Source organism: Brachionichthys hirsutus, unplaced genomic scaffold (assembly GCF_040956055.1).
Source record: "Brachionichthys hirsutus isolate HB-005 unplaced genomic scaffold, CSIRO-AGI_Bhir_v1 contig_703, whole genome shotgun sequence".
NCBI classification, from domain to species: Eukaryota; Metazoa; Chordata; class Actinopteri; order Lophiiformes; family Brachionichthyidae; genus Brachionichthys; species Brachionichthys hirsutus.
In genome coordinates, this window is record NW_027180538.1 from 32365 (window position 1) to 57531 (window position 25167).

The 25167-nt window shown below is 41.4% G+C and overlaps 1 protein-coding gene across 1 annotated transcript; it reads left to right on the top strand.

Moving 5' to 3' along the window:
* The first annotated feature begins 21035 nt into the window (after positions 1–21035).
* On the top strand, positions 21036–25167 carry LOC137915868 (bone morphogenetic protein receptor type-1B-like). Its single transcript, XM_068758987.1, has 10 exons — positions 21036–21190; positions 21353–21452; positions 21715–21817; positions 22621–22717; positions 22856–22994; positions 23247–23439; positions 24073–24370; positions 24482–24657; positions 24817–24947; positions 25042–25167. Exons 1-10 carry the CDS (start codon positions 21045–21047, stop codon positions 25165–25167), a joined length of 1509 nt encoding a protein of 502 aa, XP_068615088.1. The 5' UTR covers positions 21036–21044.

The following is a 25167-nucleotide window of genomic DNA, read 5'->3' on the forward strand; positions in this document are numbered from 1 at the left end:
GCAAAACAGTTGCATCATTTTAAGTAAAGAAATCCTTATTTTGTCCTACGCAGGGTTTTCATTATATTATCTATTCACGCACACACACACACACACCCTGTGGATATGTGGGAAACAGTGATATAACAGTTAAACAATGGGAGTTCTAAAATTGAAAACCATCCAGATTGTGATAAATAATTTGCTTTTTGATAATGGAGATCAGTTTTTTTCCTGTATTTATTGCTGCCTCCTCCTGTTTAGTATTAACTCATAATTCCTTTCCACTCCTGATTTCACTGCCTTTATATATTCTTTCTCCTTTTAATCTCTTTTCTCCGATTCATTCATCCCTCTCTTCTGCTAACCCCTTCTCTTCAACCGTTTTCCCCCCTCCCTCATTTTATGACTCCCCCCTTTCTTTTCCCTGCTAATTGCATCCTCGCTGTAGCATCACAGGAGTCCGGAGCTCATTAATTGCTGGAGATGAGACAGGTGGCGCCACAATGTTGTGATGCTCCTCGTTAGTTGTCAGTTTATTGTGTTCATGTTTTTTGTTTGTGTGTGAATTTTTGCCCGGTGTGTGTCTGCGTGTGCCTTTTATGTCTGTTTGGTTGCGTGCCTGTACTATTTTGTAGAATTCCTATGTGTGTGTGTGTGTGTGCGTGTGTGCTGCCCCTGCTTGTTAGCGGTGCAGAGCCCCTTCTCACTGTAATCTCTTTGTTTATGCAGTGCGAAAAGGGCCTTGCAGGGCATGAACTCCCCACGCTCCTATCCCACTGTGCCACTCACCCCTAGCAGACCCCCATGCCCCCCCACCACCCTTTTGACACCCAGCTTTGTGGCTCGGCTCTGTCCTCCCTCCCTGTGTCCTGTGGTCCCTCCGCCCTGTCCAGCTTTGTTAACATCAGAATCTGCATGAGATCAGCCAAGATGTACCTAACATTATTGTAGGACTTTTTAAGTTACTCGAGACACATTTTTCATCCAAAAAAACAGAAATCCAAAATTATTTTGAGACCATTTTACTCAGAATGACACCATTCAGTAGAGTTGGGTCGATATACGAAGGGTGGAAGACAACTGGCAGAAGGAATGTTCATGTCCGTTACTGATCAGATACACAAATGTATTGGCAACATTCGTATCAATCTGTTCCTTTATTCTCCACTCACATACGAGTATAGATCTGTCAGTTTGAAAAAAGATGCATCCATCAATGCTCACATACTTCCCTGTGTGTTGGCAAGAATGGAAATGGCATCAGTAGAGAATGTTGTTTGAGTTATTTCCATTTTTCTTTTGTTTTCCTGTTGTTGCTGTACATATTTGTCATTCCTTGCTTGACTCATGTCTGCAATGAACCCAAACATGGACAGACACATGTCTTTAATGCAAATCAATGTAACAATGGACCTTTAGAGGTCAGCCATGCCCCTCAACAGCCAAACTGGAGGCACAAAATAATTTTTTCATTTGTAGCTACTATATCTACAACTACTACCGTACTTTCGGTTTGTCCCCTGAGGGGTCGCCACAGCAAATCAACGTTCTCCACTTCACCCTGTCCTTTGCATCGTCCTCCCCAACACCAGCCACTCTCATGTCCTCCCTCACTACGTCCATGTATCTTCTCCTGGGTCGACCTCTAGCCCTGTTCCCTGGCAGCTCCATCCTCAGAATCCTTCTACCGATATAGTCCCTGTCTCTCCTCTGGACATGTCCAAACCATTGAAGTCTGGTCTCTCTGACCTTATCTCCAAAACGTGCTATAAAAGAAAAAAAAAAAAAAGAAACTTTTTCCATTTACTGGAAGTTGTTTGGTATTTCTTCTAATTTGATTTAACTCGCTGTCTAGCTCACATTTTAGACAGCGCAGCAGTCAACACTCAAATGTCGATGTGTGAGAGCATTATTGGGTGCCTTAACTGTAATGTAAAAGTTATGACATTACTGTAATAAACCCAACACTGGCTTCCAGTATGCATCCAAATGCGATTACAGGCTTTCTAGTTGAGATCAATGCCAGCAGAAAACACTTTTTAATTTAATAAACTTGAATCAATCCTATTGTAGATTGTGGAAAGAAAAAAAGAGGTTTTAATTTAAAGGTTGGCAACTTGGCAAACAACTAATTTTTTGTTTTCTTTTATGTTTTAGTAACCATTCATCTTTATCTAGATACATTATATCACTATTTTCTTTCCTTTGCCTATTTTAATCACATCATATGCTTCTTCTCTTCCCTTCCTTCTGGCCCTCTCCATAACCTCGCTCACAGATCTTTCCTTTTACGTTTTCAGTAAAATATTGTTTTGAATTCCTGGCAATAAGGAATGCAATTCTATTAGAGTGAACATTTACAAAGCAGCAGTGTGTCATCCAACAGATGGTATTATCAGTTGATCAAATGGTGTCCTCTTGGCAGGTCCTGAGGATCTTGTGTCGTGGGAAGTGATGTGAGATTAAGTTGTGTGTGTGTGTGTGTGTATGTTTGTCTGGATCGGACTGCATGTCTTTGTGTCTTTGTGTGTCCATGTGCTCATGCAGGTGTGGGGGTTACTGAAAGTTTGTAGGTCAGCCTCCTGCCCCTGATGTCACCTTGCTCTGTTTAGCCCTAAACAACCACGACAACAGGGCCTCTTCTCTTCTCTTCTCTTCTCTTCTCTCATTCAGAACACTGCTGTATAAATCCGGAATGAAAACCTGCATAACAATTTGTCTTCTGTAAAGATTTAATCTACATTAAAAATTGGGTTAAATATTAAATTAAACACGGTCACCAGGAAGGAATTATCCTCCAATTGAAAGAGCTTACATTTGGTAGATGTGTATCTTAGCGAATGAGAGTGGGAGGAAGCGACGGTGAGTAGGAACATTGCAGATACAGAACATTTTTATTGGGCTACGCTATTCTTGGCTGTAGGAGCAGTTGTCATCAGCCACAGGAGCATTTGCAGCTCTTTTAATAGGTGGTCCTCCCCACTTATTGTGGACAAATTAAAGTTAAATAGTTGATTTAAAAAGACAGAATGCCATGCTTGTAAATCAGTGTCCTTGAGGCAACACAGGAACAAACAGTCCCTCCATTTGAAAGCTGATATGTTTTATCTGAAGAAGCATAAAGGACCAAACGCTTTAGTGACGACGAAGCATAAACACCCCTAATGTTATTTCCCCTCATGACAGGAAGTACCTCTTCCTCATAGTGGATTGAACTATTGAGCTATTTATGACGCTCATTGCTTGCGCTTAGTCTATATGTATAAAGAGCGTTTTGTTCTGTATTCCAAATACATTTAAATTATACGTGCATGTTTTGATTGACAGGGGGAAAAAATGGCCTGCTTCACCAAGGTTCTTTTCTTTGAGGCTTCTTCATCCTCTCGTCAAACCCCCATGCATGGTTGATTCTTAGCCCAAAAAACACTTCATAAGGGAAATTCAGGCTTTTTCTTATTTATTTATCCAGTTACAATCTGTTTATGAAATATTAGTCCTATATTAGAGGCAGATAAACAAAGTTACAGCAAACTCCTGTCAGCTACCTCAGATATTTTTGTGTGACAGATGGAAACACAGGTAAGGTGGCCGGAGGTTGTGGATCCTCGGATATTTAGCAAGCTGTTGCATATTTATGAAACAGAAAAATAGGCAGGCGGAGATCCCACATAGCAGGTGGGACATCGCTGCTGTCTCAGCTCCCCCTCAGGAGGGAGCTTCCACACGACTCGCCTGTCTTCTGCCCACTGTTCTGTAACCTCAACAGGAGATTTTCAACATTCCTTGACCTTGTGGTCATTGACTTCCTCCAGAAACAACCCTGACGCTCTTCACAGGGGGTCAGACTGGTTTGGCTGCCTCAAGACTTTTCATGCAGACTAATTCTTTTTAGAAACACTCGAGCGTTTCCCTTCATTCACCCGTAGTTGTTGAACTGACTGTGTTGGATGTAATGAGCCACTTAATCATTTATTTATGACACTCCAGATGCTAAAAGCACATCTGAGACTTTAATTTATGGTTTTATTTTGCCAATTATGCACCTCAGAGTAAAGTAGGACACCAGCAACACCCTATTTGCCAGACAGGGGAAGCTCGTCATTTATTTTATATATACAATAAAGCAATTGAGAATATTTGTAATATTTATTGTATTATTATTACAGAGGTGAAATGTCTCATCCTGTCTCAGTCCTCCTTTTGGTTGTTTTGTGCTCCAACCCTGCCGGTCCGTCAATGGTTTTATGGCTGTTGTAAACTGATACAGTGAGCAGTTTCACAATGACAAAAACAAGCTGTAAAAGCCATTCCAAGTCTATCATTAGACCTTCATTGAGTTTGGTTTGACACCTACCTTTGTGTGTCTGTGTGTGTGCGTGTGTGTGTGCGTGTGCATGCGTGTGTGCGGCGTTATGCTGGCCACAATAACTATTTTCTCTCTATCTGCAAAACCCTTTCCAAAGAGACGTGTTCCATAAAACTGCTTTAAGGAGGTGATGTAATCTAAATGTGGTTGTGTATACGTGGGTGTGTTTCTGTTCTCATCTAAGAAAAAGAGAAATGATACATTTGTTCTTGACTAACTGACAGAAATTTGAATCTGTGTCATTGAAGCATCTTGAACACATTATTATTTATTTATTTTTACACATAAAATGTGAACTTAGTTATTGTAGCTCAAGATTGACCCTCACTTTTTACAGTAGCCACCCTGTCTGATAAAAATGTCCGTGACGTAAGCAGAACCAGCCCTTTTCCTTCTAGCTCATTTCACTTTAATTTCATTTCATGCATGTCTGTATGAAAGGATCCTGTTGCAGTGTTGCAGGGATTTTCCTTAAAGGTCAAAGGTTAATCAAGAACAAATGAGTATTGAGGTCAGAGGTGAGGCTGAAAGACTTCTTCTGTCACCGCTTTGTCCATACGCCGCTGCCCATTCTATGTTTTAACACTCGTTTTCTGCTCATCTCTTTTCCTTGGAGGAGTCCTGCTATGTTACTTTTTGACAAGACTAGTGCTGCTCCTTGCTAATAGGCTCTGAGAACAGAATTTAAAAGTCCAAATGGATGTTAGTACAAAGAGGAACTGTTCTCTCACACATCTACAGCGCTCCATCAATGTTGTCTCCGTTCTTAGAATGAGACATGGAGCATTCAGGCAGAAAGGATTTCTATGTAAATGCGCAGATGAATAGGAGGGAATCGACCGGGCCAAAGCAGATTATGTTAATTTGCTTGTTAGTTTAAACTCATGGTGAAGAGAATAGGCAGGAATTAACAGATGAGCTGCTGTGCCTCTAAAATGCACTTAATCCCCCATCTCTTTCTCAGCTCACACATCAAATACAGTAATAAATGCTTCTAAAAGCCAAACAGGAAAAGGAAAGGTAGACTTTAAATCCTCTGGCAATGAAGGAAACCTTGAATAGATTTTTTTATTTTTTATTATTTTGATTGTTAATCAATAATCCATGGGGTTTGTCATCAAAAATATCCTTGTGTAAAATTGTCTGCTTGTTATTTGTTACATCTTGTGAATACCTGGATTTTAGAGGTTTGATTGTTTTGATTTCATTTGAAACAGTCCTCGGGCACTCATTTCATATTAACGTGTCCTGGGAAACTGTCACTAATATTGCTCCTATAAAACATTGTTTGACTCGAATGAATTAATGAATGGATGAGTGAAATGTACAAATCTTAGAATCACAATTTTAAAAGAAAAAAATGTGATCCCCCCCCCCCAAACTGGAAATTCTGGGAGAATATTGATATTGATACATCCATTCATTATTTTATGTCTTGAACATACAGTATTTCTAAACTTCACAAACTAGCTACTATTATGTGTATACTAGCTAATTTGCTCATTTATCTTGGATGAGTGGGCTATAAATGTATGAGATGCCTCAACTGATAACACTCAAGGCTGTCCTTTTTATTTCAGAGTGTAATCTCTGATCACGTTTTTTTGCTTCTGCGTTTTTATTCCTCAGTACCTGTAAACAGATTTTGATGCCCTTTAAACCTTAACCTCGTTAATGAAATTGCTTATTTCCCTCATGAATATTTTCTTAATCAGCTAAATGCAATACAAAATAAAACTTTCTCAATATTTGCATATACATTTGTAGAATGCTTTCAGGTAACTTGAGATTTGCAACACTTAAGAACTGGCGACTTGTCCAGGTTGTACCCCACCTCCCGCCCAATGTCAGATGGGATCGCTACAACTCCTCTGTGACCCTAAAGAGGATACGCAGTTTAATGAATACATTAAGTTGTATATGTACATGTATATGCATACTGTATTTTCTCTTCTTATATTCATATTTTTCCTCATTTCCATGACAACAACATCTCTTCTAAAAGAAACTGAGGTTCATTTTCATTAAAATGATTTTAGATATTTATTTTTAACTGACTGCTAAAATGAAAGAGATCATATTCTTGCACATTTGCTCAGATTAATGTATTTATTTTTAGTTTTTTTGTCAGGGCTGCAGGGATATGTTTCACTGGTTAACAATGAAGACGAAAAGATGAAGAAAACTCCCCAGATCTTTAGATGTATCATTCATATCCAGATTTCAGATATCAGAAAGTAAATGTGTTTTCATAACTCCTCAACCTCTGTGACATTCAACTAAAGCAAACCCAACTTTCTTTTGAATGTTGATGCTGAAAGCTGCTGACATGAGAAATTGTTGTGTTATGACAACCTGTCAGAATTTATGAGAGAATGAAATTCTGAAATAAATGCCGGTTGGCCCGCAGCACTGGCTGAAACACAGCATCTGAGCACTGTGTTTCAGAAACTAGAATGGCCATTTTACATAATTATATATATATATATATATATATATATATATTCCACCTAACATGAAGTTTGAATCATGTATGAATGCAGGGAATGTTTCTAGTGAGAGACATGCTGTATTCATATTAGGACTTGTTTCAGGTTGGTTCAGATTTTCATCTTTACATTTTTCACTGTGCAGTTGATCAACTAACTATCGAGGGTGTAAAATCTGTTGCCATATATGTTTTTATTTTTACCATAGCACAACTATGAAATCTGAGTAAATGGGCACCACTGACTCAAACGACACTGAAAACCAAGTCAATTGTGTGTTACAACCTACATCACACTGGCTTCACTGCATATCCATCTTGATAGGTTCCCATGTTGTGACAAGCATTCACCAAGTAACCAAAGAGGCTGTGTACTGCTCGGTATCTTTTGGCATACTTATTCATTTTTGCTGTGCATGCTGCTCAAGTTGCCCGAGTGGCTTCTCCAAACATCTTTCATACTAAAAGAAAAGAATGAGAGGAAAAAGAAGAATAGGGAATGAACTTTTTTTTCTCCCGTTTATCGTTGATGAACAACAGAAATGAGCGAGAGGGAGAAAAGAACAGTGGTGACTACAAAAGAGGAAACAGAAGCTACTTGCCCTGCCTGTTGAAAATTAACATTTGTTTGGTGGGATACCCTCTAATTTAGTGTTGTTTCGGGTCTGTAATGCTTTTTGCTAAAAGCAATGTGCTCTCAACACACACCCACACACCCACAAGCACAAACACACACTATAGTAAATGCCTCACAGGCAACAGGATAGCTCTGAAAAGGAAATGGTCTATTAGTGTCTCAAGCCATTTATTTATTAGTATAAAAGCTGCAGGCAAGGGTGATGTAATCGCTAATGGCTTCTTTAAAGTGCCTTTGCCATCCAGTACCTGATTTGTTAGCAGCACACCAGCAACCAGATAGAGGTATTGCTGAGTTACTTTGGAGTGCAAATTGTTTTTTTTAGGTAAAAATGCGACAGTAAAAATGCTCTTGGCATCCCCAGAGAAAGCTGGAAAGAGCAGTCCGGCAAACGTTTGATCCATTTTGTCTTGAACTCTTGTTTTGCATGTTCCCCCCTCCAGTCTGCAGACATAAGACCAGATTAGGTCCTCAACAAAATGAGTTGAACGCCGCTCTGTTTTAGGGTACTTGAAGTAGGCTCTTGCTCAAAATGACTTATGCCACTTGGGCTGCTGGTGATTCCATTCACAATGGCTTTTTTAACAATGTTGTCACTTGAGAATGGTGGCTTTGACATATGCAGGTTAAATATCCACATTTAGGATGTCCTGATGTATAACCAATCACGGCCAACTGTGGTCATGTAAAGTACCGGTAAGATGATTGATAACCTGATTGTGGCTGTGGCATTAGCCTCATCACTTTTAACCAGTCATTTTATACCTCAGGCCTTAGCATTCTCTAATTAGGTTTTAAGTTTTCCATTCTCTTGAGCATGATATCTATGTGCCACCTGGAGAAAAGCTCTTAAGACTTCAAAGAGAGAAAAAGCCAAATTCAAACTGGACTCAAGGATGCTCAAATTCCAATTTAGGAGGGGGGGTTGACCTTCAAGCTCTCTGTGATCTCACAAAGCGTGTATTTGGCCATAACTGAAGAATTGATTCGCTAATAATGGAAAAAATGTATTCGACGATTAAGAAGACAGTAAAATTATTATTATTTTTAGTTAAAAGGTGACTGTGTAATGCTGCTGTGACACTTGACTCGGTCGAGCAACAGTTCCCATTACTCATTGAGGAAGCACGATGATCAGATGGGCAATAGTTGTTGCATGTACAGAACTGACCAACTGAAAATGAAGAAGGGAGGCAGCTTTCAAGCCGCTTCCTTCAGATCCCGCTGCTTGTTTTCAATATCCTCCTCAGTCCTCACCCTCCTCCTACTTTTTTGCAAAGCCTCGCTCCTGTCTGCTCCCTGCCCCCGTTTTCGTTCCACTTTGTCCTCCCTCCCTATGAGTGGGTTAACACTCCCCACCAGGCAAGTGAAGTAACTCCCCCTTCTTCTTTTTTTTGATCCCCCCCCCCCCTCTGTCTCCCTCTCTCTCTCTTTCTCAGCTGGGCTGCTTGTGTATCGGTCCAAGTCGGAGGACAATAAACTGCAACTGCTGCTGCCGGCGTGTTTCGTGTGGTGTGGACTTTCTCACACAGACACACACAGGGGCTTGCATGCCCTGGACTCTCCCTCCCCATCGCTCTCTCTCTCACACACAAACATACACACACTCAGAGGGAGAGGAAGTGTGTGAGTGGTGAACCCTGTCGTGTGGAGTGCCCTAAAGAGGGGAGAGGAGAGGAGTGGAGCAGCAGACTCTACCATGCCAGCGCAGGGAGGAAGGCTGAAGCGCTGTCTCTGTCTCTGTCTCTGTCTCTGGAGCCGGAGTCCTCTGCTGCTGCTTGGACTGTTCTCCCTTCATGCGCAAGCAAATGGTGAGTTACTGCAAAACTTCTTTCTGCTCTGGTTCTGATCTCGACCTTTATTTTTACACTTGGAAGGATGCACGTTTTACAGTTGTTGTCTATAAGCTCCATATGGTGACACTCCAAATGGATAGCACATGATGAAGACAGGATGCTTGACATAAGATGTACAAATGTAGAATTTTCTGTTAAATTTTATTCTTCACAGCAGAATAGACAAAAAAACAACAACAACTTGCACTAGAGATAGTTTTGGAGCTTTCTTAATTTTATTTTCCAACTGTCAAATGGTGAGATTCTTTTTGTTACATTGATAAAAATAACATTGAGGCAAATCGTCATTTCATAAGCACTATGAAATCAAGAACAAACTCTTTGATATTTGATGCCAGATTTTAATGGACAATTCAAAAGTTATTGATTATTTGATCACTTTGTCTTAGATTTCTCCAGTGCCATTGCTGTTTTCCGACAGCGATGTTTTATCATGGAGCGACATTGTTGCTGTTCGCTGCATCAGCTGCTTTGCCTGTGACCATGTTTGGTCTGCGTGGCGTGATTGGCGAGGTGTTGGACAGAGATCGTGTCAGATGTAATAGTCTGTTGTGTTTGCTGCTCTGACGTGTGTCAATAGGGGTTGACTCCCTGCCTCTTCTGCTTCCTTCACATACGTTGAATTAACCAAAGCACATCCATGTGAAAATGTATTAATTTATTATCAAGATTAAACACTGAAGAATTTCATCAATAGGGAATGTGGGATTTTACATAGAATAGAGAATACAGGCTTGAACAGTTTTTGTTAAATTAGTCTGTACATTCCGATATTCTTCTGTTCGGTTCTTCTTTATTGTTGGTCTGTTCCGAGTCAGTGGGGATTAAATTGTTTCAGCTGGGATTCCTGACATTAAGCCAGAAAATGTCTCATACCTCATTTTCAGCGCGCTATGTGCTAAGGTCATCTTGCGACCTCTGGGTACGAGTCTTCCCCTCCTTCTCGTCCATCTTTCCTGTCATTGTCACCATTTGAGTCAGCTTTCCTATAGAGCCCATGCTATGTTGCCCTCTTTGAATTTACTCTCCACGCTCAGCAAAAGGTTTTTAAGTTTGAAAGCCCAGTCTTTTTGAATGGCGTCAATATTTAAGCTTTTTACATTGTTTAAATGCACAGAAACATAAGAAAAATTGCTTTGTGTGTTTTAGACTCATGTCAACGGTGACTTTTCTGTCTACGGCGCTACAGAACAGCTGCTAAAGATACAGGCATTTGTGAAATCTGACATGCCGTTGGATCGTTGCCATTTTTTCCCCCTTGTGAGTCCTTTACACTTTAATCACTTTTACACTGCCTGTTGAAGGTGTGACTGTTGCACAGCTGAATCTACCTCTGTTTAAAAAAAATATTGAGACGGCAGGACTGGACACACGGACTGGAATGCGATTCAAAAATCTCAGAGTGGCATATGCTAGAGTGTTAGCGTTGGGTGCTTCACCTCTAAAAACACAAAGGTGGCATAATGGCACTTATTGCAAGGTTTCTGTGTATAAGCATGTTTCATTTATGAAGCAGTTAATAAACAGCCCAGGCACTTTTGTTCTGCAGCAACAGTCGCATAGGGCCACAGACCATGACTTCATGTATATCATTCCCTTTACACACCAGTGAAACTTTAATCTGCCACCTTGATCTGAGATGGGAGTGTTCACCGATTAATTATCTGAGAGCAGATGTCTCCAGACTTCATCCATCATTGCTGCTATAGCCGAGTGCTTTTTGATTTTGAGAGAAAAAAAAATTAAAATGTAGATTTCTTGATGAAGAAAATTCCAGGCTCTCAAGTCAAAAGATGAACACAAGCAGCTTTGGGTTATTATTTTTTTCACCATTACTCCTGTATCCATATCAACTGAGAAAGATTGGCTTCAATAAAATGCCAAGATCGTAAGCACCTTGAGTGCATCACCCCCCCCCCCCTAAATGCAATTAAGTCATTGCAGTTGAACTGTGTGTGCACAAGCAGCTCCAAATGAAGTTACAACTGTATTCAAATAGCATTTCTCCTCAGGCTTTTTTTTTTAGCATCATCCTCATTTATTGGTCGACTCGTAGATGATTAGGCCAGAAATATGCTCATTCATTGGTTGATACAGAGAGGATTGATTGTCCTGGCCGTAGATTCATCTGCGACTCCAACAAATATTTGTTGCCTCGAAAATCATATTAAGGAAAAGATGGAGCCGTAAGTGAGAACGGAATTCATTCAGTGCACTTTGTGCCTCAATGTCATCCTCTATAGCTGCCTCCTCCCAACTGTATTACTGACCCTATTCCTTCCCACTCTCAGCTCATGGCCGCTTTGTCGAGTGTGTGGAAGTCTAGACTTCGCCAGCTAGTGTTTCCTGGCCCTTTCGTCACAGGTGAGCTGGAGTCATTACAGGCTTTAGGCAGTCAGTAGACAGCAGAGGTGTTATGTCTGTTTGAAGGTCAGCGTTTTCCTACGGCAAGGCAATTGTCGTTCGGTAAGGAGTAAAGGACGGCGTGTTCTTTGTTCTTAAGAGAGATGAAAGAATAAGAAATCGCACACTTAAATAAATCACACACACACACACACACACAGATCTTCTGTGACCTTCCACCTACGCCAGGCTGCAGCCTTCAATGTGAGTTCTGGGAAGTGAGGAGTGAGCGTGATAGCTTACATTTCATTGTCCTTGGTGGAATTAACCACTGCTGTATCAGCTTTCACAGACAAAGCTCTGCCAGTTGCTTTGTTTTTATCACTGCCTCTAATGAGACTCTGTTGCTGTCGGCAGACTTTAAGGTTTTGCCTGAAATATCATGCAAACACTTACCCAGTATTAAGCGTAAGGATTCCTGGCTCATTTGAGTTGTACTGCCTTTAAACATTTCACAGGGATCTGTTTTGGTTTTCATAAAGCTGGTGGCCAGGCATCTCTCTCTCTCTCGCTCTCTCTCTCTCTCTCTCTCACTGTGTGTGTTTCACTGAACACCTGCTTGATGATTTCATTTTTCACTGAGACGATGTTTTCTTCACACAAGGACAGAAAACTGTCCCAATGGCAAATGAAATGACCAGTTGTCAACTCTCAATGTTGAGTGTTGTCTGATTTGGACAATCAATAGGCCGTACATCCATGATGAAAAGGATGCATTAAAAATGTTTAGAAAGTTAAGTCTTTTTACAGCGACTAAGTGCTAAGGAAATCAAAACCAATATCTTTGTGTAAAGCCAATTGAGACATTTCAAAATAAGGGCATTTTTCTGAAAAGAGAAGCAGAAGTTGCTAGAGCTGACTCACTGTTTCAAACTGATGGTGCTGCTTTGCGCTCCTCTGTGTCATAGCTTCCTGACGGAATATGTCGAGTTAGAGCTGCTGATCCCACGGCATTGAAGCTCAAACACAGATGCATGTGAGGTGTTGCAGAATGTTGTTAAATACAGCAAACTCGCACAGTTTTAGTTTCACTGTATGAACTTTGGGAATTTTCTACAGAATCCCAGTCTGCTTTATGGAGGTGTGTGAGCTGAGGGACCCAAACATCTATGTAGGGGTTTGGTGAAAAAACCATGCCTCTTGTGTTGTATGCTTGAAGGAAGGTCATCTTGAAACCACCTCTAAAAGGTGGACGGTAAGGGGACGCGATGGGTTTAAAATGCATGGGTGTGACATCCTGTAATGGATACCGATTCACTAACTTCTATCTCAGTCAGATTACCGGTGTGGCCCCGACTTCTTACAACACAGCTGGAGCACGGGAAGTTGTGTGTGTGAGAGAGAGTGAGAGAGAGGATTTTTAATAGGCCATACTTGTGTGTGTACCTCATATCATCTTTAAGACAAGGAACTTTATTTCATGTTAAAAAAGAAGGTTTCTTTCTTTTATTATTCATCTATTTGTGCGTTTGAACCCTGAATCTACCCATTTAGGCATAGATACTGCAGCCCAAATAAATTATCTCCCTTTCAACGTTGCGCTGGAGCAAAATTGATCGTATTGTTACCTGTAATAGCTCCTGTACAGTGTCTGGCAGTGGTTTAAGAGCCGATGCGGTAGTTACAGTTTGGTCTGCGACATTGTAATGGCTGTCGTGAGCACAGTCCTGTGATGGTGTGAGCTGGAGAGCTCTTACTACAGTGTGCCGCCACACAATGCAGTGATGGACAGATAGCAGGTGAAGCGGAGCAAAGAAAGGCAAAGCTGCTGCCGCAGCCGCGGTCCCACTACAAGGGCTCAGAGTTTTCCATGCACCCACGCCCCGCCTCCAGATCATTCTCATTTGTTCACCAACCTCAGCCCCTGGAACGTGGGGATGGGCTAACAATGGCAAGGAGAGAGGAACTACTCACCATTATGGACATGTCACTTGGTACGGCATGCGACATGCAGAAATATTCAATATAGACAGAGGAGGTTGATTTGTTCAGAAGATTTAAAATGGAGTTTAGGAACAATTGATCAATCTGGAATCCATCCTCCTTTAAAACTTTGTGTTCAACTAGGAAGCGGTACAGTGACTTAATTGTACTCCATAGCTGCGTTTAACAACCCTCTTTTAAGCCATTCTTTTAGATTTCACTGTTTAAGGCTGACACCTTCACTGCTTTAGGACAGAGACTGCCTGTCATGTTTTGAGTGAAGTTGAAATCAATTACCTCCTGATCTTTTGACCTTCTAGGCATGACTCTGGTTCTGTGCATTAGATTATCATAGGAAAATGAACTCAGACGATGCAAGTGAGTGAAGCAGCTGCTTAAGATGTGGTAATGCCGCCTTTTCAGGCAGTAATTTAGGGTCATTTGTGTCCCTGCGTTTCACCAAATGGCTTTGCAATACACACAATAATCATACGGTGTGATAGCTACCTAATCGCTGCTGGGATCTGAGATAATGGGTGTGTGTGTGTAGGTGGGGTGGGGTGGGGGGGGGGGGGGGGGTGGGGGGCGGTAAGCTGACAGCATGTTTGTCCAGTGAGATAGTACAGAAGAGGCCTGGAGCCACAAATGGGTGATATATGTGGCTTAGCTAATGGGAAGCTAATCACACAGAGACCCACAACACAACGCAGGGACTTACACACACATAGAAATACATTATTGTCACAGATGTCACACAAATACACATTATTGTCCACATTCCACACACACTTGAAGGTGAAATACTTGCATATCCTCCTACAACAGACACGCACTCTACACACACACACACACACACAGGCTGTGAATGGATGGAAAGGGACTGTTAAAGCATGCGGAGATGACCGAGACGCCACGCACCAGCATTCTGGAAAATAAACACATGGCAGCTGTAATGTTAACACCATCAGCCAGCCATCTATTCTCAAACACTAACTCACTTGCACACGCACACACACACACACACACGCACAACAACAACACTCTGTGCTCCCACAGGCACACAGCGAGGCACTCAACTGCCCATAGATTTGTTCTCATTCTCGGCGCCGGACGTCTCAAATTCAGATTTCATTCATTTATCGTTCAGCCCGAGCAATTATTGTCAGTGGCTATTAGTTCTGTTTGAGAATGATTGTGTGCGATGTGAATCCAGCCAGCAACAGTGATTACACATCAGTGCATGGAGGTGGAGCTGTGCCCTGACACTTTTGAGCTTTTTGGCAGAGCCCAGGATCCACTATATTTATCACACATTCTGCCGCTGATGCAGTAACTATACACACCACTGGATGAAGGTGCGGATGCCGAGCGTTTAGCTCACTGGGAAGTAGAGTATCTCGTCTGAAAAGGTGCAGCGAATCCCTGTTATAATGAAATTGCATTTGGAAATTTGTCCTGGCTGTGAATGTGTGATATGATAGTAAATAATAATAATCTTAACACTATGCTGTTCTGTATTTTGTTTAATTAATAATTAATAATTTGAAGCAAACACCAGTAAACAGCTGAATGGGATTCAGTTTTTTTTTTTTATTATTATATATATAATTCTCATCCATGTGATGGGATAAGAAGTTCAAACCCTGAAGAAACCAAACTCATTATTCGGTTTTACTGACTTTCACAAGTTGTAAATTAACTGTTGGCGCCAGCAGAGGAACTGTTTTAATTTAAAATCAACCAAACAACTTTTTTTATGTTGATTGTTTCTGTTTTTCAAGGTTACCCTGGAACACACCTGGAACACAAAGTTTCACATTTTCCAGCACTTCTTATCAGCCTGTATTACTTGGCGTTCCAACTTGAGCTGGGATATTGTGCGTGTTGTGTCACTACAAACTAACAAAGCAGCTCAGTTAACCTTGGCCTAGCATTTGCTGCTATGTGGTGTAACTTGAATCACTATTACCTCAGAAATATACAGACTTGCATCCAACTACCCAATAAGCATCGAACTCTCTTTGAGGACCAAATCTAAAATTAGTAGTAGCTTTTAAACTTGATGTAGGGATGGTGTAAATGTTTGCAGCTAGAATAGTCATTAGTCATGTATAGAGAGTATTTCTGATTAGTTTTAAATTTATCTTCATTGAAAAACTGTGCTTCTCTTTCAAAATAAGGACATTTCTAAGTGACCCAAAACTTCTGGCCACGAGTGTACAAAAAGGATGGTATATGGGTTAGGGTTATAAAAGGTTATACATTGTTGTTGGCATATTTATACACCAACCATTTTTTAGCATGCACATTACACACTGTTGCAGTTTGAAACTATTGACTTGGCTTGTGTGACTATTGTTTAAAGGTTTATGGACATGATGTTTTGCATGCCATCACGGTGAAACAATGAATCACATGATGATAGTCTGGGAATAGCATGTCCAGTATGGTAAAAATATCTTCCAAGTCTGAATGGACCATGGGTGTGTGTGTGTGTGTACTGTAACCCGACGCTCCATATTACTCTGTTGTGTACACACGTCATAGTCCAAGTATGCTGTTTGGTCGCTGGATCTCAGACTCAGTTTTAGGTGTTTCTGGGGAACAATAATTTTGGAAGCACGTGCTTGAAGGCAGTGGATCTGCTTTTGGTCTGTGGCTGGGACGACAACGTTTAACATATTTGCGCACATTTGTTAAAGATAAAGAGCATTGAGGGAGAACAAATGTTAAAGAAGCCACTAATGGAGCTTCTATAGGTAGAAGTGAATACCGCTTACTTCTGAACAAAATGTAATTGTAGGCTAAACTTCATTGTATATTTTATATTTAAAGGAATCAGATTAAGCAGTTGAGTAGAACTTCAGGAAATGTAATATTTCTGCATCCTGTCAATTCCATTTTTATTTACATTGAATGTTGCTTATTGAGTGCAATGCTACCTTCAAAAGCAGTTTACCCTTGCCTAGTATATATGTGGCTTTCATTGTTGTCTTAATGGCCAATGCATTTTATCCTGTATCATAAAGCCATATCAGGAAAAGGCTCCAGAGCTGGATTTGAAACTGACGCATCTGGATTGCTTCCATTACGCAGTCACAGCCTATTTATTGATCGAGTCAGACGGGCAGTGTCTGACTTGATATCTGTTGTTTTGTTAGTAGGAGGCCACAGATGGCCTTGAGAAGGAGAAAATGAGCTTTTGATGAAGAGGCAAAACCAGCTGGTGTCCTTTCACTCTTTTCTTCATGTTCCTCTCTCACACTTCCGGCATCATTTCCTTGTATCTCATTAAATGAACTCAAACTTTCTGAATACTTGTGCAACTCATCCACTTGAAAAGAAATACACACACACACCAGCATAAAGCTGGAAGGTGACAGCTGTATAACCAAAGGCTGGCACTGGCTCATTACTGCATCATTCATCAGGGAGACATAATGAATGAATGTTTGAAGAGCTGTTGATGATGCTGTGTTGGAGGACCTCAGGCCTGAAAGCAACTTCATCAACCTGAACTCTCACTGGTTTCATTGTGTTGGTTTTATTGTAAAAACAAAGCACTCAGAGAGCGCAGACCTCTGCCGAGCAGCTCATTCCCCTCATAATTGGATTTACACCGTCCACATGGTGATCTGGATCATCACTAAAAGGTTCTAAATAATTATTTGAGTCTTTATACACCAACCATGAAAAGTTATTCAGAGTTTATGTGTATTTTATTTTATTTTTTAACTGATTTTTGAATCCATAAATGGAGTTTTCAATGTTAAAATGTCATATTTTTTCCTAATGTCATTCTGGATCCAATCCAGATAAAAGTCGGTGGTGAGAGAGAGGCCCCCACCCTACATGACTGTGTCAAATTCTATAAACATTGGTCAATAATCAGATATTGGCGAACACATTTTTAAGCTCCATTGACTGCAATGTTAACGTAGATTTCAAAGTGATCCAGAATCCAGGATCTCTTCTGGATCACCACCAAAATGTAATCTTGGTAACCTTCTCGACATTTCCTGAAAATTCCATGAAGATCTGCCCAGAACGTTTTGAGTTATCTTGCTAACAGCGATTGCATCACCCCCGCCTCAGGGCCATTCCCTGCCGGGTAAGAATCCCCTTTGTATATCATATATCAACTACATTTGTTTTTTCAGTTTCTCTATATGATTTTGAATCCAGTATGTCAGGAGTAACCGGGTTAAGTGGCTTTTCAGAAAACAACAGGTTAATTATTCAAACTTTATTAACAGTTTTAAATTATAATCACACATGCATACTTCATTTACTTAAGATAATCCTACTTACTTTCGTAGCCGTGTCAAAAAACACATCCTTCTTATAAACTTGAGCTTTAAAGTGCAAGGAGTTTGATTTTTTCTTTTATCTACCAAACATAATACAAGACAAAATGATTAATAAAACGGCTATAGCTAGTTTGATTTTGTTAATCCCATAGTTAAACTACAGATGAAAATATATAGTTTAGATAAAACTAAAAACAGTTTGAGACTGTTTGAATTTCAAAGCAAGTCTAGTCAAAATAGCGAGACTGACGACCGAAGTTTCCCACCCTCCAGATTACAGACTGGGGTTCGTTAAGACATTCCTGCAAATGTGGGATGACTTGACTCATCATAACATTGGCAGGAAGAAGAACACGGAGATAAAGACCTGGCACCGGACATTCATGGAAGCCGAGAGAGAGAGAGCTGAGAAAGAAAAAGAAAGAGCCTGCCATGATTGGTTTGCTGTACCGATGGCACTGTCAAACACCGGCAAGATAAACTACTACTCAGGGGAAAGATGGGGGCCGACGGGGAGCGGCGGGGAGCGGCGGGGAGCGGCGTAGTCAAAGGAGCGAGTCTTAAGTGGAAGGGGAGGTGGGTAATGTTTACATGGGCCTTTCTGCTAGGCCTTGTTTGACATGGCCAGGATAACTAATGAATATCTCCCACGACATGCTCTGCCTTCGTCTCGTCGTCTTCCTCGCTGCAACTCTGAGCAGATCAATCTCAATATCTGCCATCGCCTTTTCTTTTTGTATTTCAACTTGCACGAGGCAAGGACTTCTAAAAGTGGGCCCATTGAGCTTTATTTTGGGTTTGTGGGGGGGGCGATGGCGGTTGATTGTGTGTTTAACAGCAGCCCCTGTATCCTCCCATCAAGTCGGAGAAAGCCCAGAGGATACACCTGGAAGGTTAGACTGGTGTCTGGACGGCAATGCTGGTCAAAGAGCTTAAAACATTTTAGTCGGTGGGAATTTACCAGTTTCAGGGCGCAGCTCATTTGACTTGTGACATGTTGTGACATTAGCGGTACTTAGTAAGCTTTGCATTGGCTCTCCATTGGTAATTTAAGGCTTTTACAGGGGTAGCTTAGCCTTATATTTCTTTACCCATATAAACAATGCAATTTATTTCAATAATTTCTCAGTCAGAATCTACGCATATGCATATTCTTTTTGCATCTTGAAGACTAAATCATTTTTTTCTGTCTCCATGGAGTGGATTTTCATTTTCTGTTGGATAAGATACGAGGAACATGCGGGGTCAGCGTGTTTTTTCTTTTCCAAAACAGTAGAAGATTTGACCTCGGTCACTCTCCCGCCCACTGACAGATGGGCTAGGCTCATGCAGAAGTCGGGATCGATGAGAGAATGAGAATGGATCATGCATTGGGAGACACAAACCAGGATGGAACACCATATGGGTGTCAAATACTGGTAGAGCTACTCCTAGCCTGTAATGACATTTCTACAAAATTAAATACTAAAAACAAACTCACATCTCTGAAAACTTCTTGCTTGAGCGAGGTTTGCCTCTGAGTGAGACACAAAGTGAGCGAGCATTATGGATGGATTGATGGGAGGGGGTGGGGGTGGGGGGGGGGCTCAGGCCAGTGGCCTCTGCTCTGTCCCTCTGTGTGCTGCTACACTGCCCACCAGTTCCCTGCAGCTCTGTCACTTCTTGTTTGTTAATCCCCATTTCTTCTCCCCCTCCTACTCTTCCTCGCTCCCTTTCTCTCAAATCGGTCAATTGTTACTGTGACCCCTTTAAACCCAACCAGCCCTCTCTGGTGGCATTGTTGTCAGTACAAGAGACACATTTAGGAACCAAACTGCTTCGTGACAAATGACTTTGCTTGGTGGAAAGAATTTTCCAAAGTCATGCTTTATCCATAGTTTCCTTTGTTCAAAGCGAGGAAACGGTGTGCTGTGAAGCAGACATCGCACACACTTTATTAATGAAAGAAAGACAGGTTTTGCATGAGTAATAAAAAGTCCTATGTCGACAGAGGGTGTCAGGACAGACTCGTATCACAGCCAATGAATGAGCAGCACCACCTCATCTATTGGACTGCTCATTCAATGTAACCCAGCAGAAAAGCTTCAGTCGCTTGGTTCTCTCTAATAATATTAGTTGTGTTCCTAAGTCTGTGGATTAATGAGCATCAAACGATGTTATTGCAGTCAAGCATTAAAAATACTGTGTGACAGTAAGTTTGTATATTAGCTTGTATATTTTTGGGATGTGTATTATATTATAACAGTTTTGCCCAGTTGCACATATGCTATAAAAATGTGTTTGAGGATAAAAGGTTGAAATTGGAGTCAGAGAACAGATTGAGTATCTGCTTGTGGTTCACTTCTGTCAGGAAGGACGAGCTCTGCTTGCAGCTGCTACGCATCTGATCTCAATGATCATGCTGGAATGAATGAAAATCTCCAGAGCCGTGAAGGGAAGACACGTCCATTATCCAGTTTCAAGTGGTGACAGTGTCCTTATGAAAAAGGATGTGCAGAGAACACAGCAGCTGTGTTCTATTCTTGTATCAGTTGGAGGAGGGAAAAAAAAAACTTTTAGTGAACATATTTCACAGTACTGGATGTCTATGCTCAAAGGTTTATTTCTGTTACTTTTAACATTTTATTGAGCATTTATTGAACATTTACCCTCCATGACTACTGTCAAGGAGTGTCACTGTGATGACTCTCCATATGATGTGCATGAGGAGTGGCACCTGATAAAATAAGAGGATTCTGCTTCTTTGATCATTCAGAATACATTGTCCAAAAGGACAATGCTTTTATTATGAGTATTATACAGTAGGTGTTATTTCAGACGCTGTGTGCACCGGTGTAAAGACACACTCATCAACATAATATATGCACACTTTTGCAATGGTTGTTCTCTCTGTAAAAATATTGTTTGCAATTTATAAATGTTATCCGAAAAAAGAAAATATACAAATTAGTGTGTAGATGTGATGGGGAGTCGAATGAACAGCAGGAGAGGGTTCTGTGTGTGTGTGAAAAATGTTATCCGGTCTCTAAATGTCTCCATTCTTATTTTTTGTTGTCTTATAGGCAATATATTGGACGGCATGCTGTTACGAGCATCCAATAAGGAGGCAGCGGAGAGTGGGAAAGACACTAGCGGCAGCACTGCTCCTGCGTTGTCCTCCCAGAGACAACTGTGGTGTCACTGTTATCATCACTGCCCTGAGGATTCAATCAATAATACATGCAGGTACAAGGAGGAGTGGGAGTGGAGCAATGGTAGCATTGCAGGCTTGTGGGGGAATTAAACTGCTGTGGTTAAGCATTCACCATCAGTGTCGATGCGTACATATATTTTATGGCATTAAATTAGCGCTTGCTTTGCTCACGCTAGAGAAATCGTGTTTTCCAGGACGGATGGCTACTGTTTTACCATGGTGGTGGAGGAGGGAGGGGCACCGGTCCAGACGGCAGGTTGTCTGGGGCTCGTCGGTTCAGAATTTCAGTGTCGGGTGAGATATATTTATATATCCCCCTTTTTTTTATGCGCCAGAACTTTCTTTTGACATTTGTATGACACAATTTTGCCGACATCCTTTATTGTTGCTTTATTGATTTCTTTTCATTTTCAAATACTGCAGTATAGTTACAGTATAGTGAAATGTGTATACATGGCAGTTTCCCAGAGACTGATTTGTTTTATCTGACCAACCAAAGTAAGCAGTAAAAATAAAAATGAATAAAGTAATGAAAAAAATCTGTTTCATCCGGCAGGACACGGGGAGCTCGCGTCAAAGACGATTGATTGAATGCTGCACAGAGCAAGATTACTGCAACAAAAACCTGCACCCGACACTGCCCCCACTCTCACCTCCCAGTAAGTGTCTTCCAGCTCTTTTCTTGTTCATGAAATACTAGAAAGATTTCTAGTATTTGGCAGGTGACCATAACAATGATGAACAGTGGGTAGTGCCAAAAACTGTGACGGATTCCTAAATAGAAACATCACGACATTATCAGCGTAGTCAAAGACAGCTCGCGTGGCGAAGGTAGCGGGAGAGTTAATGTCAACCGGCCCTGTAGATTGAAAAGGCTACTCTGTGGCGTGAGAATACCAGCGCCTCAATACTTTATGTGCACGCGTGAGGCTCTTATTCTGTGTTTGAGAGACAGTAAGCTTAGATTTCCTGGGAAATCACAGGCCACAGCAGCCGACACCGAGGGCGGAGTCATCAATCTGAAACCCTATCACGGGGATCAGGAGGATAATTCATCGACTCGGCTTCGGGCTTCCTCTCACTGTTGTCGAGAGCCGTCAGGGAAAAGAGTGTTTGCCAGAACAAAATGAAAAATTGATGAGTGAAATATGAGTTGTTCTTGATTGACTGTACATCGCTTTGTTCAAGTGGTTTCTAAGGATGACCTTTTTTTTGTGTGTAGAATTATCACAATTTTCCCCTCATTTATTCTACGAGGAATGTCAGAAGTGTTTTAGATTTGATTTCTGCTTAACTTTCTTGAGCTCGAGCCGTACACGTCATATACATTATGTTCTGCATTACAGATCCTAATCAGTAAAAGCAAGAGAGAAATTGTGCTTTTGCTCTGCCTCATCTTATTTTTATTCACTCACAACCATCCTCACTTTTTTTCACCTCCTCCTCATCCTTCTTTCTGCAGTCTACGTAGATTCAAAGATCCACCATATGGCACTGCTGGTCTCAGTCCTTGTGTGCAGCGTTATACTGGTTGCCATTATTCTCTTCTACTACTTCAGGTAACTATGACATCATCAAACACATTTATTCACTCTTCTGGCTACATATTGTGGAACACATTGCATATCATAGCAAATATGTCTTGATTGTTTTTGTTTTTTAAGAGAAGGGCTAGTTCATCATTCCTTATCTTAAAGGTACAAGCGTCAAGAGTCTCGTCCTCGGTACACTATTGGTCTGGAGCAGGATGAGACCTACAGCCCCCCTGGTGAATCGCTCAAGGACCTGATAGAGCAGTCGCAAAGCTCTGGCTCAGGCTCTGGGCTCCCCCTATTGGTAAGATGGGTGTACTTCAGTCAAAGAGCCCTTAAATTACTGTATACAGATGCATTATAGAGCCCACATAATCAAACATTGTCTCGTGTATTTCCATTTAAAAATATTTTGGGGAGATAGCGACAGTTGACTAGATACATCTATTATTATTGTGTGTGTTCTGATACTTGTGTTCCTTATCTGAGCTTAATTGTGTGATCAAACACCATGAAGGCACTAATTTAATATCCACTTACCATCTTTTTCTTTCAGGTGCAGAGAACAATAGCCAAGCACATCCAGATGGTGAAGCAGATCGGCAAGGGGAGGTATGGAGAGGTGTGGATGGGCAAGTGGAGAGGCGAAAAGGTGGCTGTTAAAGTCTTCTTCACCACCGATGAGGCCAGTTGGTCCAGAGAGAGTGAGATTTACCAGACTGTCTTAATGAGACACGACAATATACTGGGTAAGATTGGACCCTGTCTTTGGTTAATGCATCTGCTTGTCATGCCTTTGAATCGTACGCCCTCTTTATATAACTTTGTCCTAAATATGACCGCGTCAAATCAAGTCTCTGTGCTCCATTGCTACAATTCAAAAATATCATCTCCTGGGTGGAAGGATGCTATGTTTTTGGTGGTTGATTTTCCAAATGAATGAATCCGCCATCCTGATAATCCTGTGAGCTTCGGAGTAAGAACAAAAAATAATTACTAAAAATAAATAAAACAACAACATGCTGGAGTTGGACTGTGTCCATTCACAACTATCTATGCTGCACCACACGGCTGCTGACACCCACACTGATCAGTTATAGTCAAGGGACTGTACACCACATCAAATTATAAAATGGACAACAGCAGATTGCAAAACAAAGCTTGCATAATTAAACACCACGAGATGCATAATGATTAGGTGGCGGGGCTAAAAGTTCACCCAGCAGTAAACTAGAAGACAAGTTGGATGCTATATAACCGCCTCCCACTCAATTGTGCAGTTTATATCAAATTGAGCATGAGGATCCAAGCTGTCTTTGGTGGAGGTAAAAAATAAATACAAATCCTTTGTTTTATCGTCATGCTCTTTACTCCATTCACAGGCTTCATAGCCGCTGATATTAAAGGAACTGGGTCCTGGACCCAACTCTTCCTGATCACTGACTACCATGAAAATGGTTCCTTGTACGACTACCTCAAATCAACGACCCTGGACAATAAAGCCATGCTACGACTGGCTTACTCTTCTGTGTCGGGTCTGTGTCACCTCCACACCGAGATCTTTGGCACCCAAGGCAAACCGGCCATTGCTCACAGGGATCTGAAGAGTAAGAACATATTAGTGAAAAGAAATGGGACCTGCTGTATAGCTGACCTTGGACTGGCAGTGAAGTTCATTAGGTGAGTGTTATAATGAAATATTCCCCTTTTCATTCTGAAGATCTTTTACATTGTAAAGATTTCAAAAGGCTCAGTGATATCCAGTCAAGCCGTTGTCTCTCGTCACTGCAGCGACACCAACGAGGTCGACATCCCGCCCAACACTAAGGTCGGTACGAAGCGCTACATGCCTCCAGAGGTTCTGGACGAGACGCTGAACAAGAGTCATTTTCAGTCCTACATCATGGCAGACATGTACAGCTTTGGCCTGATTCTTTGGGAGATTGCCCGACGGTGTATCTCCGGAGGTAAATATAATAAACGTTCTCATTCCATTTTAAGACAAACAACTCCTAAAAGGCCAAGATATCCACAATGATGGTGATGCAGCTTGGGGTTCGGCTCGACATTGATCAAATCTGCTAATATCAAACAGCACACCAACCCAGATTGCTTCTTTCTTGCAGGCATCCTTGAAGAGTACCAGCTGCCCTACCATGAGTTGGTTCCCACAGACCCTTCATATGAAGATATGAAAGAGGTGGTCTGCATCAAGAGACTACGGCCATCCTTTCCCAACCGGTGGACCAGTGACGAGGTAGGATATATCAAATTATCCGACATTTCCATGTACGTATGCACAAACACACATAATTGAACGATCTTCCTAACAGAAATCTGCATCCTCTCAGTGTTTGAGACAGATGGGACGGTTGATGACAGAATGCTGGGCCCACAACCCAGCCTCCCGCCTCACAGCGCTACGGGTCAAAAAGACGCTCGCCAAGATGTCAGAATCACAAGATATCAAGCTGTGA